The sequence below is a fragment of the Anser brachyrhynchus genome, assembly GCF_964034855.1.
Source record: "Anser brachyrhynchus genome assembly, chromosome: 12".
NCBI lineage: Eukaryota > Metazoa > Chordata > Aves > Anseriformes > Anatidae > Anser > Anser brachyrhynchus.
Window position 1 is genome coordinate 10,628,972 of NC_137707.1, and position 14,746 is coordinate 10,643,717.

Below are 14,746 nucleotides of genomic sequence, written 5' to 3' on the forward strand. Positions count from 1 at the left end.
CTCAAATTGTGGTCACCACCAAGGATTTTATTGATTTGCCTATATTTGACAGTGATCGTGGCTCTGCTCCTACAGTTAATTAAAGGTAACGATTAGGGCCTTAGAAATTAGTTCTAGTCAGTTATGAAGTGCTCTTATTTAACTGCATATTCTTGATAGTATCTGATGAAAAAGGTTATTGGATCAGTTCAGTGCAAGGGTCACAAGAAATGAAAATGTAGAAGAGGTATTTCTGATGCTATCTGAATATATTCTGGCATTTCTATGAAAGCCAAAATGAGTTTATCTATAGATCACTAGGTAGGAAATGACAAACTGTCAATCACATGACTTGATTAATGCTGGGACAATGTTCTTCTGTTGCTTTTCACGCAAGGTCTGACATGTCATTGATTTATTTAGCATCTTGATATTAGCAAATACTTAAGTTGTCTAAAATGCAAACACAGAATACAAAGGTTTGTGTAGAGGACTGGCAAACATTCTTGGCCAGCACAGCATGCCTCAATGACATTTCACATCTGAAATGAAACCATATGGTAGGACTTTTTTTTTTGTGTGTGTGGTTTTTTTAATAAATCTTTCAGAACAAATATTTTCCAGTATCCAATCAGAAGGAAGATTAGCTTGTAAAGCTAGTGACCTTGTACAATGTTCCCTTCACTCTTCACAACCGATTCTTTTATCAAACCGCTTTCAAAGATTGTGATACAAAGATTGATGTATTGATGACACATATTTGGCATTATTCAGTAATTTATGCATTTTAACTTTAGAAGTTACAACTATTTACAGCACTTAAACAGTGAGCTATTAGAAGAGAAACATCCGTCTGGGAGCATAGCGGGGAAAACAAAATGATGTATTTAAAATATTATTTAATATGAATTAATTCTAAGCCAAGTGTGACAAACGACAAATGCCAACATTTCATCCTCTTGTAGCACTGACTTGTAGACTATAATCACATCTGTTGTATTAGTATTTCTAATAACTATGCTTGTGATAAATGATCACATCAAATTTTAATAGTTTTCTTAATGTTCACAAAAATGATTGCATAATGAGGTTACCTTGTCTTAAATTTACTATGCAAAAAATGTTGCATGTAGTATACTGACAGAAGTCGGCTTCCTACCAGAAGAACAACTTCCACAACAACTACTTTGCAACAGAGTAGTGAAATACTAAGCAGGGGAAACAAAGCTTCCCAGAAAAATCTCCATTCTGAAAGAGATAGGGACTGTCCTCCGTTCTGAAAGAGATAGGGACTGTAAGCATGATGTATTCCAGTGCGTGTCAGAGGTGGTAGCCCATTTATAAGTTTTCACTACAAGTCATTTTACATAGTATATGTCAAAAGCAAAGTAAAAACCATAACACAACCAAATCAGGAGAATAAGAATAAAAATCAAGATTCCTTATCTGTATACTCAAATTACTGCCTCTTACCATGTCAGAAGCATTTTTGCTTTACAGGTACTGTTTCTACAATTAACATTTCCAGTTTCATTTAATGAAATCATACCTAAAATATACTACAAGGCCATAGTATCTGCAAGAATTTATTTGAACCTATTAAGTCATTTCACATATCTTTAACATTAGCAAAAGTAGCAAGAGGTTCTTTCCCTACAAAGCCGGGCTTTACCCGCACTGAGCACAGAGGTAGGGATTGCACAAAATACATCAAAGCATACTGGTGGCTTAAGAGATGTCACTGTCACCAAATGCTGTCCAGTCTCACTTTCATGTTCATTTTACTTCTGAATGATATGGGATTCATCTTTTTCTGTATGTAGTTTGATTTTTCTGTAATGTACAAAATTTACAACCATATTCCCCAAGTCTTTCAAATTTATTTTTTTGGGGGCAATTTAAGCCCTTGTCAGAGAGGCTATGATAATCCGAAAAAAGGCCCATTTTGAGTCTTATAACCAGGCTGATGTCTAGGGTGAGTACTTACTTATCTAGCACATTTCCCTATCTACCAGGGCATGCCACCTCAGAGGATTTTGTATTACCCTCAGTGCAGAGAAAATGAACAAGGATAACCGTGCTTACTCTTTGGACCAGATTCTGATCTCAGTTACAACAGTTGGTATCTGCTTACGTACACTGGCCTAAAAGAGATCGCAATCTGGAGGCTTTGTAATATTAGGAAAAACTGAATTATCCAGTAATTTGGATCCTGCTACCTTTGTCGCAAGGAATCTATACAAATGGTGCGTATAGCCTAGCATTTCAGTTGTGTGTTATTTAGGAGCTTTTGTAATGCCATAACAAAGTATAAGAGCAAAGATCAATAGCTGATGCTTGAACTGAGATGTGCCTGCTTTGTAATCCTGAACACTTGCTTCTGTATGGTTTTATATGCAGAAAAGTCAATGAAACTAGCACTTGGGTAGAAAAAGAAATGCTCAGGTAGAAAGAAAAAGAGATCATTCTGGGTTTCCTGGGCTTCTGGAGCATGCTGTAAAATGCTGTGAAAGAGTCAATGTTACACCTTTCTGTTGTAGCTCAAATATAAAAATACCGCATAAAAGATAGGATTGTACTTATGACATAGAGTCTGCAAACATATACCTAGTTCAAGAAATTAAAATGGTATGAAACCTGTATTAAAGAAAGACTACTTTAGCGGCTACGTTAATGCAAAGAGGCATCCTGCAATGAACAAAGGACCACACAGCAGGATATTTATGGTAGCAAATACCAGTTTGTGCCTATTAGCTGCTGTGTAGAGGCTCGTGGATAGTATCAGGCATGCCATTTCCATGGGCTGTGGGTTTGCCATTCATCCTTTGTTCAGAGACACTGAAATGCATTGCATTAAATCTGTGCCTTGGCAATTGAGCAAATTAAGCAGGCGTGTCATTTATCAAGCTGCTGATTAAATCCATTCTGCTCTAATACATTAAGGGACAAAAGACCCCTCAGTCTTACTTTAAATTTTGATTTGCGTGTGTGTGCATGCACATACAAATTGCAGAGCATGGCTTTCACATATGTGTATATAATATGTTGTAGGAAATTGCATAGCCCAGTGGAAAGTTTGTTTATTTCTCTGAGGCCCCACTCATCTCTTAAGGACCTATTTTGGCTTTCCAAACCACTGAACTGTTCTAACTAACCAACCATATTTAAACTGACATGGCAGATGTGAAAATTTCTTCCTTTTTGCAGCCCCAAACACAGCTCAGATCTGCGGAAGTAACTTCTTTATGCGTTTTAGAAACTCCGAAAAACCACCAATGCTTAGCATATGGCAGGTTAGCAACTGGGGTATCTTCTGGGTGATCCCTTTGACTTGCCCACATAGAGCCTGGTAGAAGACAGGCTCTGGCCAATCTTGCTGTTTCAGCTCAGCTCCAAACTGGTATATGGAGGGCCAAGACAGCAGGCCTCTCAGCAGCCCAGCACATCAGCAAGCAGCCTGGTTGAAATCTTCAGTGGCTTACTGGTGTGTGCATCCCTGTGGCAGGGCTTGCCGTGGAGGAGAGCAGCATCCTGTTGCTTCCATCTGAAGAAGTGCAGTGATGCCAGAAGTCCCGGAATCAAACTCTGCCGCATTACCTGTCAGCCAGCTTCATATTTAAAATTTCACGTCTTGCCTGTCGAGCAACTTGCTGAAGTCCCAGGGACAGTGACCATTCACGTGGTGAGCCCCCATCCCGAGCTCCCACTGCAGGAGGGAGCAGGGAGCTGCCTTGCACTGCCAGGTTCCCTGCAGCGTCTGGGCTGGGAGATCTACAGGTGAGCTAATTATTTTGGTGACAGTTGGGAGTGCCGGCACTCTGCCAGGTGGCACCGGCTCTGTTTTCTTTGGGAAGAGATGTGAAATGATTGATCAGCACTGAAAGCATTTGCATATGCTGCAGAATTGCTCGTTACTTAGTTCCATATCTCACATTTTTGGGAGTGCAGTCCTCTTAATTGATCTACCTCATGCTTGTTTATACATGAAGCCAGAGTACGCAAACAAAATACTTAATACTTCTGCTATGGCATCCTCCACAGATGGCTGAGGGAGGTTTGTGGTGCGCAAGCATTAGGACTAAAATCAAGAAAACATGCTATCAGCAGCGTAGTCAGTCATTCAAGAAGGATTTTATATAATTCACTATCTTGTTAGTTGTCTGATCTTCTGAGTTTTTTTCAGTGCCCTAAGCTTGAGCTGACCTCAGGTCTTCAACTTGGAAATGCAAGGAAATTGGCTGTGGTGGGAGCAAAGGGTTATATGAGAGCAAAAGGCAAATCTCTCTAACACCAGCACTATCCCTTTACCAGCAACAGTGCCATTTGCTCAACAAAATATATAGTGACTACTGGTTAAAAAAAAAAACACTTTCCAAAATTGCCCTTTCCCCTTCCTCAGCTCATTTTTGAAAACTGATGGATCATTTATTTTGAAATACTAACAAATAAATAATCAATTCAAGTAGACATTCCTAGCATGGAAAATTTTAAAGAATGAGCTCCAAGTTTAGCAGCTGAAGTACAGGATCTTACAGGTCACTGCTGGTAACTGCACACGTTCACATTGCATGGTTCACATCTCCAGTTATTCCTCAGTTTCAAGGAGGACCAGGTGCCAAAAACTGTCTTCATGCAAAGTCATCTGGTTATCAGAAGTAATCTGGTTCAAGATGGAGAATTTGTGGACCTGGTTGCATTATCTACCCATATGATTCAAGAAAATTTGTCTCTGTGTAATCAGAAAGTAATTTAAAAAGAAAAGAGAAAAGGAAGAAAAGATAGCTTTGTGCTAGTAGTATAAAACTTGGATTACAGGGTTCTTCATACCGTTTTCACTTTTCCCACAGATTTTCTGTATAAAATGACCAAACGACTGAGTATTGCTTCCTTCATTGGTAACATGGGGACACTCACAATGTTTGGATGCTCTACTCGTATTTGCAAAGCACTTTGAGACTTTCAGATTGAAAGTGCTGTTAGCACATAGTACTGGTATTAATTATTAAATCATAATTGGGCTCTGTGGATGTCTCACAGCTGGCACCTGCAAACCCAGAGATTTTGGATGAGCAGTCCCTCAAATGAAGCTTGTTGGACTGAACAGGAAGTTTGAAAGTTGATTATTTGGCAAGGGTGAGCTTCGGAGATGCATTCATGGAATGAGAACAGATTTTGGCCCAGTGGATTTAGAGTGAAACTTTCAAACGTTTCTGGAGGTTTGGGATATCACTATGTAACTGGGGTAAATGCACATGGATTCCCTCAGTGCACCCCCAAACCATTCTGATGTGAGAGACAGTTTTCTTTGTGTTAGTACAGTTCTGCCCCGAGCTAAGCTGCTCTAACAGGTATGTTTGTAACCATCCATGAAGAATGAAGATGAATTTTTACAATCTGTGTTCCTTTGAAACTAAATGATCTTAGATTCATACAGCATTTTTGAAAAGCTGCCTTTTTTTTTTTTTTTAATTTCTGGTGGATAAGTATTAACGTTATTCCACTCTCAAGAATGGGAACATGTGTATCAATATGTGGGGAAATCTGTGTTTGAACATTGTGTTGTTCTTGTATTAGGTAATGGTGTCTAGGAATTTGGATAAGGAATAAAATTATGCCACATAAATATATTTTAAAAGGCAGGTTTAATTTTGCATGTATAAGAATATATTTCGGTGTTTCATATGGCTTATGAGTTCTAATGCAATTGTTCAAAAAAACACCCACTGTCTTTTACAACTTTAATTTTTGTTTCCAGCTACATATTGCAGTAAACGAGAGTAATTGATGAGTTCCACTGGGTACCCTGTGCCTTAGGTTCTTCCTGTGCAAGCTGGAGAGAAATATTTACTTCACACATATTGCAGAAGCTTAATTCATTTATATTTGGAGGGTGCTTTCAGCTTTTCAGCTAGAAAGGCAAATATTCATATTTCAAACTCATATTGAGGAACGTGCACGTTTAAAAATCTTTTTTCTCTGTAATGTGTGATCTGTTGAAACCACTTTTCTCCTAAGCAGACTGACAGAAGCTAATGCATCTGCGCTATGGCAGCTCATCAGTGGGAGCTAAAGCTGATCTGTAACTCTTATGGTGAGAACCAACATTGTGCATCTGTAGCACAGTAAGGATATTGAATAAATACTTTGTAGAGAGATATGAAATGGTAACCGTTGCCTCTTAAAGTCAGCAGTAGTTTGTATTGCTAGCAATATTTTGCAGTTCAGTTTGGGGAAAGTACTAATGGACAGAAAGCTGAACATAATTGTGAAAGGAGCTTTCATGCAGATTTCTCCCCCCCCCCCCCCCCTTTTTTTATTCTTTTTGAAACTGCCCCCTGAGCAACTTTCTGACACCAGAGCTTTCTAACATCTTTAAATGTTGCTGACTGAGAAAACAAACAACACTGTCACATTTGGAAAGTCAAAGCAGAAAAGTGTCTCATTTGTAGAGCGATTCATTTCGATTTTCATCTTGCTGCTGTCACTGAGGATACATGAACAACAGCAGTTGGTATTATCAGGAGACCTAAGCAGACCTGTTTCGTTGGCTGACTTGACAGCTGTTCCGTGAAAGAGATTCATGCTCACAAAATCAAAAAAGTATGAAGACCAGATTTTCTTTTTAACCCTTTTTTGGCTCACTGTGCCTTTTATTAAAAAAAAAAAAAAAAAGAAAAAAAAAAGAGAAGGGTCAGGTTGTTGTGGAAAACAATGGAAGAATTTACACACACGCACATATCATGTGTCCTGTGTAGCACTCCCCTTTTTGTAGTGTCTCTGGCCTGGTGTAGATCAGCACAGCAGTCACTTGGGAAAGTGAAAGCAGGAGTCTCTTTTCCCTGTTACCACAATAAGCACGCAGTGAGGAAGAGGTTTACGTTGTTCTCCTCACTGCATCAGTCTATATGTTGACCCCTTGATGCCAATGTTATTTATGCAGAAGAGTTCATCTCTCTGTTCTTTTGGCAATGGGAACTTTAATATCCGCCTGTCTGATAGGAGCAGTAGCGAACGCACTGCACTACAATGCATTGGTGGCACCATTTCATTTAGCTCCTGCTGCAAAACTCTGCAAGTTTATCATACGTTACTGTGAGGCGTTGTTGCTGTGAATTGTTATACTCAATGGGAAATAAAAGGCTGTGGAAATGAATCTCCATAAGAAAGTCAAAACTGATACAAAACTGTGCTCCATCACATGCGCATACGCCTCACCAATTACCCCAGAAGGATGACAGATTTCAGTGAGTATTTAGTTAAGTCTCTGGAGTTTGGTTCCGACTGCACTGAAGATAAAACGTAAAAAGCTGTAGTTTGTGAATGAAACTAGGGCAGTTCCTTCCAGTTAGCGTGGCCAGTGCTCCTGTGTATCTCTAGAAGGGCTTTGAAAGACACTCTCCCTGTACTTGGAGGCTGTGGGACCCTCAGTGCTGCCTGACACCAGTGGGTAAGCCATCTGCTTTTGGTCTACAGTCTCTTCATGGTGGTTACGATTAGTCGTTTTATATGAACCACCAGTTATCTGGGACTGGTGTCTTCAATTGTCTCTATGCAAATCTAGTTTAAACAAGATACTGTGTTAAGGCTGTGACGTTTAAGTTTAGAAAAACTCTTTGGGGTCACGTGCAGAGGCTTTGTTGGCTCTCTGATTTTCATGCATTGCGATATGGGTTAACTATGGCATTTGACTTCGCAGTCAGATATGAAAACTAACATGAGTGTACTTTTTCTACCACCATGAATGGGAGCACAGGCCGTGCAGTGCATGGATGAGCTCCATCTGTCTAGCATAGGAAAGCACAGAACAACTTTACGTGTTCAGTGCTACCACTAATAGCCATGGACAGGGCCACCTTTGCTAGCAAATGCTGCTTCCATTAGTACATGTTTACAGAACAAGTATATTAAATATGTATTAAACACTTTTCCGGACAATACATTGCATGTACATATGCTTGTAGGGAGGCGCAGATGATGCTTGCTTGAAATGATGCTCATCACTCATGAATTCATTGCTCCTGAGCCATTGAGGCTATGTTAAATACTGCCTCTTTTTCACAGGACATTTTCTGTGTATTGTATAGCTATCCCCAAACTGCATTCAAACAGAAGAGCTCGAGCTGGTTATGTATGTCCAATACAGGACATGGCTATGTCGTATGTCCGCTGCTGTTGGAAGAAAAGAGAGGAAAGAAATGACCAAGGGCTCTTCTTTCAAATGGGGCTCTGATGTTTTCTCGCCAGCTCAGATATTGCATCTGAAGAGGGTTTTATTTGCAACAGTGGAACCTATTTTTGCAACCAGCTGAAGGCCACAACCAGGAGTATTTTTTCTGTAGATGAATACAAGCACAAGGCCTTGTCTTTTAGTGTTGATTACCAAACAAGCACACCATGCGAGTAGCTGCCTCTCATTACAAGCCTTGTCCTGAAAAGTGTTGCTGAGCACCTGAAACCTTTTGTTTATTAGGTTGTTTAGAACATGCAGTGGCTTTAAGCAGTGAATGGATGTGTTTGGATGTAGAGTGTCATCTTATCATCTTATTGCCAGTGTGAGACCTGGCAATGAGGTTGAAATGCGAGATGCAGAAAGGGAGGGAGGCCAACCTGCTGCTTGCTTTCAGAAACCACCCTTCTCAGAGGAAGCCTCAGTTTAGCTTGCCAGAGCTGCTGCTACGTACAGAAGTCATTCTTGTAACTTTTTTGAGCATGTGAGCATGTAAGCAGTCCAGTTGCTTTCAATGAAAATAATTGCCCACTTCAAGCTTAGCATGTGAGGAAGTACTTCATTGATTCAGGGTGGCAGTCAGCCATTATCAACTTCAATTACCAAGCGCTGTTCTTTTTTATACAAGTCTAAGCACTCATCCCAGAATATTCAGCCCAAAGGCTCTTGGGACAGTCTACTTGTTGATACCTTAACTGACCAATTCCCCTAACAAGTTTTTCACAACCTGGGTATTTCAGCAGAGGGAGAGGAACTTCTGGCTTTACTTGCACCACAGAACATTCTTAGTTTGTCAGAAGTGTGATCTTTTTTATATTTTAAACATGATTGTTTTGCCTTTAAACAGAAATTTGTTGGCAGGACCATTGGTTCTAAGTTCTCTGTAAAGAGGATGTACATCCCTACACCCCACCCAGATCCAAGCCCAAGAATTGGTGCAGGCCTTGGCTTACATGTTTGGTACAATGAGTTGACTGCCTTACTGAGATTTTAATGTTTGGTAGCACTGGAGTCTCAACATTTTAAATAAGGCTGTCTCTTCTAATTCCTTTTTCACGAATGAATTATGATTTAATTAATTATGTGAATTTTATCCCATTTCCTCTTAAAAGGAGTCCTGCTGAGATTTTAACATGTGGTTACTGTGAAGTCTAGGTGTTTTAAATAAAGCCATCCTTTCCAACTCCTTACTTTTTTCATGAATAAATTATGAACCAATTATGTTTTTAATATCCTTCCTGAAAACTAGTGTGCTGTCAATTGTGTAAATACCTTCTCATATGCTTATTCTATTCTGAATAGATAGTTTGGTGCTGAGCCTCAGAATTTTTGTAACCTATTATAAAATTATAGAATGGTTATAGAATTATTATTCAGAAATTGTATGGGTGGGGGTCTCTCTTTCCTTGAGAATACGACCAGAACAGTAAGAGCTTTCATATTATTTGATTATTTGCATCATATGAATTAAGATTTTAAATATTTTCTTTACCTCTTTTTTTAGTATTTGTTATATCACATATTGGCTACAAACATAAGACATTTATCTTTTTTTCCCCTAAAATGAATACATGCCTAAAATTTTAGACATCATATACCATGTGAGTTGGTGAACATGAATATGTATCTATAAGCATGGAGTGAAGAAAAAAAAAGGCTGCAAAATAAACTGCAGAAATGGAATAAACAGCACTTCATTAGCATTTCTGTAAAATGCTAACCTTTAACCTCTACCTAACTTCTCCTGTGTATAACAACCTCTGTAACACACAACAGCTGTAGGATCCACCACTTTCCTACAGCGAAAGAAAGCTCTTCTGCGAAACATTTGAATTAGAAAGTGTTTTCTCATCCCTTGGCCTTTAGTGCTGTTTAAACTCAATCGATGTAAATATGTGCAATAGTCTCTGATTTAGCGGTGATGCAGATCTGCTCTCTATGAAGCAGAGAGTAACTGGTGTAAGTATTTCTTGTTTTGCTCCCCTAGCACTTGGTTGTCATCAGGGAGAGCAATCAACTGGCAGTGACCTGCTGCCTAAGGAATGACATTCCTACCGTATTTCTTTTGATTGTTTTTTCAGAATGAAATGTTTTGACAGCAGAGTCTGTAGGAGCAGGGATACAACAGTAGGAGGGAAGGTAAAGTGTGGATGTAGTAGCAATAGCAGTATCCCCAAAGCCTTCATGTGATGTTGGGCTCGTGGACAGGTACACTCAGCCTGGATGTTTTGGAGGAGAGGATGAGCAAGGAAAGGGAGTTGTGCACAAGTGCTGTTTTTGAGTGGGAAGTGTTTGCTCTTGGTATTTCAATTTCTATAAAGTTTTGTCTTCTCAGGGATGGCAACTGCTGAACAGCAGTACTGGGCAGAAATTATATGTAGGCAAAATAGTTATCCAACAACAATCTTTTATTTTAGTCTTTGAAGGTGAACATGAGAATTTGCCTTCTGTGTTCTCAGAAAGTTGGAATCTTCTCTTTTTTGCAGAGCGTGGCATGAGTGTAATGCAGTTAGATGGGGAGGGCAAGCCAGCTAAACAAATCAAGCCATAATTTCAGAAGGGTTGGTTCCTGAAGGTGAAGCCTGGGAGTCTGAGAGCCTGCAATGCACTTCCAGTGACATTGTTATTTCCCTTGTTTTCTGAGAGACTGCCTAGTAAATTCAAAAGCTGTAACATTAATTCTTGCTGATGGTTTCAACTACACGTATTCTCACTTTCTGTACTGAATAGAAGGGGGGAAATAATAAAATAAATTTATCCCTTAATACCTACATGCAGAAGTTCTGCTTTCAAGTGGTAGAAAAATTAGGTAGTTAACCTGATGGCAGGGGGAGTGTATGCAGCTAACACATTATAGGGTTTGTTGAGCCCATTACTTTGTCAAGGAAAAGGAGTAAAGTCTTCAGTTGGGGACCACTGATCTTTTGAGCATATAGAATTTGACATAAACCCATTTGCAGACTGATATTCTAATACTTCGGGTCCTATAGAAAGCCTGTGTATTTTCAAAAAGTAGAAACAAAGCAATAAACTCTGCTAGCCACTTATTTACTAAATGTGAGTCTTCCCTGCATACACAGAAGATTGATATTTGTTAATTGCTATAAATCTGTGTCCTTCAACTAATGCTAATAATTGAAGTGCATACTGAAGAGATGAGAATATCCTCTATTAGCTCAAACTGAAATTAAATAAACGAAGTCACAACATACTCTGTGCTTTGTTATAATGAGTCTCCACTCTAGGTGTTTATCTGCTGAAATGCAAGTTACCGTTAAAACTTGTAGGATAACAGGGCAATAAATAGAGAGCAGGTGGGAAAAGACATCCTGCGTCTGATGATTACATGTGTTACAGTAGCAGTTCAGAGATTACTTTAATAATAGACAAGGCTGCAGCCTGCTGAGCAGATGTATGACGATACGTCCTTGACCATGCACAGAACATGCCTAAGCATCTCGCTGCGGTGCTGAGCTTCACACAAGGACAGTTGGCTGCTAAAAATAACTGAAGGGATAACAAACTAAAATATTAATATGTTATGGGATGTGATGATGCCATGCACGCTGAACAGCACTGCCATGCAAATGATGAATTTCCAGAAGGAGAAGAGAGAATTAATTCTCATATTGCCACCTTGAAATGGCTTAAATATGCACAGAAGCTATTTTCAGTGACCAGACAATTGCATCCTGTATGGCTTTCTGAATGCGAACTGACAGGCTGCTAGAGGAAAGTGCAATGCAATCATTTTTGGGCTTGAGCCAGGCATATCAATCGAATCGTGGCTCCTCCATAGCAGCTCAGCGAAAGAAATGCAGAATGGACATGTCATTTTATATTGAACAGAAGGCTAAGAGTTTAATGACTGTTCTGGGACCTCAGGCTAGACTTCCATCAACATAGTTAGCCACTGTTGTTTTCAAAGGAGCCATGAAGTAAACACTAAAGCAGTGAGAATTGACTGTGTCCCTTGGCCAGCAGGATGCCCATGCGTGCTGCTTGTTAAATACAGCAGATTTCTTTCTTTTATGTCACTTGTGACATTTGTGAAAATTAGAGTTCCTAGTTAAATTAACTTCAGGTGTTTAGAGGGTCTCCTACTGTTGCCAGTAGATCTCCTACATTATTGGTACTTGCATCTTCTATCCAAGCTTTGAAGTCAGAGGGACATTGCTGCGATGTGATACAAAGTGTGAGGGAGCTCTTCCTTTGGCCTTGAGCACACGTACCAGAGAGCGTTTGAGCTTGGCTAGTACTTCGGATAGCTTTCGTGCAAGAAATTGGTCAATACTGTAATCGGTGTTGCATTTGGAATTGCTCATTGACCAAGAGCTCTGGGTAACAAGGACTGCACTTCTGAAATGAAAAAGCTACCATCTGAAGATGGCTCTGAACTGTGCCAGGCACTTTCCTTTTAGGCAGACACAGAGGTGTTAACTTAGAGCAAGAACAAATAAAACCTACAAACAGGATTATTTTCATCCTTTTATATCTATATGTATATAGAGAGCGATACAGATGTATATTTAGTTGACAAATTAGCTATCCTTGAGCTAATTTCCTGTATGATAGCAATGATTCCTCTTCTAAGTAGATTTTACACTTTCTTTAACCAAATAACAAGCAGTACAAATGCTGAACATGAACAGCTCTACTGTTTTATTACTCTTTCACCATGAATGCGATGCTGTCTGCAAAAGAATACCTTGTGTAGAAGACTTAATTAACCAAAGAAATCAAGCAGGTAACTAGATCCTTTGCTTCTGGCAAGGACTGCTTTGATGGATTTTCAGTAACTGAAGATCTGATCCTATTTTCTGTAATATGTCAGCTACATTGGAAGATGTAGTTAAAATTTATGTTCAAATGGGAATTCCACTAAACAGTAGCCCAAAATTTGTTTGATTGAATGAGAGAGTGGGGATGAACATGTATGAGGGAGGAGGTTGTTGCAGTGCTGTGTGCCTCACCAGGTGGGCAGGGATCTTGCATTTCTTAATGAAAATTGAATCTATTTGTTGCTTTCCATGATGTTCCCTCCCAGTTAAAGGCAACTAATTGCTGTTCGAGATGAGCTTCAGCAGTTCTAGACCTGAGTTTGCACTCAGGTCTATGCTGCTAGGGGTTTTCAGACTCTCCTTTTGTGTATGTTGCTGATTTCTGAGGATTAACCAGATGTATACCATATGCAGCCTGTACTTAAAGCTCTGAGCTCTAAGTGAATGCCATCTTCCATCTGATCTACCCAGCTGTGGTTAGGTGGATGTGGTGCCATCCAGTTGCAGCATATGCATTTGAATTAGTCTGCTCCAGATAAAGGTGTGTTTTTTTATGTGATTTTTTTTTTTTTTTTTTGCTATTTAATAGTACAACAAATATGATTATTTGCTGTCTTTTTCACTGATAGCTTTTTTGCAAAACTGGAAGATATGAAAATCCTGAAACGTATTTCCCTTGGATCATTTAACAACTCAGGGCTTGATCCTCTAAGCTGCAGGTAGTGAAAAAGCACAGCTAAGCCACTGGTAGGATTAAGGAGCACACTGTGTTTATCTCAAAGACCGGTAGGAGGACGGTGACTTAAAAGTCTGGCTCGTTGCTGAAATCTGGAGGGGACTGCTGCTGCCTCAGAGCCTGTGAGCCGCAAGGCTGGTGCCGGAGGGACGCAGTTTCACCACGTTCCTGCTGGTGTCCTTGTAGGCGGCTCTTGTAACAGGCTCAGCTCCCCCCTTTCCCTGAAGTCTGGTCCTTCTTTGCTCCTTGACAAACCAAGTTTGCAGGCAGTAGAAGGGGAATCCCCAGTCTTGAAGAGCCAGTCCAGTCTGTGCATCCTTCCTGTGCCTCTGCTGGGCCACTGGCAAGGAGCTCTTGCTCAGGTCCTGAGCAAATTGTGCTCCACATACAGCTCGAGTTAGCCTTGGAGGGAGGAGGTTGTAATTAATATGTATATATATATGTGTGTGTTACTAGTTGCCATATTTAAAAATTATTTTTAAAATCTGTTTAAAAAATGAGGTGGTTTTATTTTTTCCCCCCAATCCCTTGCTCCTGCAGTCAGGTGATTTTGTAATTCTTTTTCTTTTTCTTTTTTTTTTTTTTGTTCTTATGAAAAAAGTGTTCAGCCCTCACATTAGCAGAAAAATATTAGAGATGGCTACAGAAAAAAACACCTTTATTATGTTAAGATTAACCAAATAAATACAAGAGAATTAAAAATCATGTAAATTGATCCTGTGAGTTCCAACAGCCTTCAACATGTTAATGCTGTAGGTTCTTTATATCTTCAGCTGGCATTTTTAAATGAAAACACTGAATTAAAAAGACCTTTAGAAGAGGGGAGGCTGAAATATACACCAATACCACAAGAGAGAGAGAAAGTAATTTTGTAATGAGGGAGGAAGGGAAAGTGCAGGCATTGTTTCTTTGTTTCAGTTTCTTTTTCTCACAGTCCTCAGTGTTTACACAGGGATGCTTTTCTGTCCTTGTTGTATTGCTCCATAGTATATTAAGTATGAAGCAAATATTCACATTGTGTCA

General features: G+C 39.5%; 2 protein-coding genes across 10 annotated transcripts in view; one reads left to right on the plus strand and one right to left on the minus strand.

Annotated features, from left to right (window-relative positions):
• The window catches only part of LOC308176684 (uncharacterized protein), a 182,640-nt gene that overhangs the window by 120,217 nt on the left and 47,677 nt on the right, over nucleotides 1–14,746 (plus strand). For 4 of the 6 annotated variants that reach the window (XM_080552774.1, XM_080552773.1, XM_080552776.1 and 1 more), the window contains exons 4-5: nucleotides 3,485–3,756; nucleotides 4,827–12,421. The exons of 1 other annotated variant lie outside the window; for it this stretch is intronic. In XM_080552774.1, the coding sequence (XP_080408900.1) occupies nucleotides 3,485–3,756; nucleotides 4,827–4,839 (285 nt within the window). In that variant the 3' untranslated portion in view covers nucleotides 4,840–12,421. Of the gene's footprint in view, nucleotides 1–3,484; nucleotides 3,824–4,826; nucleotides 12,422–14,746 lie in introns of those variants that run through there. One more of the 6 variants, XR_013938476.1, reaches the window with a different exon arrangement.
• CHST8 (carbohydrate sulfotransferase 8) overlaps nucleotides 1–14,746 on the minus strand; it is a 131,593-nt gene that overhangs the window by 91,521 nt on the left and 25,326 nt on the right. The window lies entirely within an intron of this gene.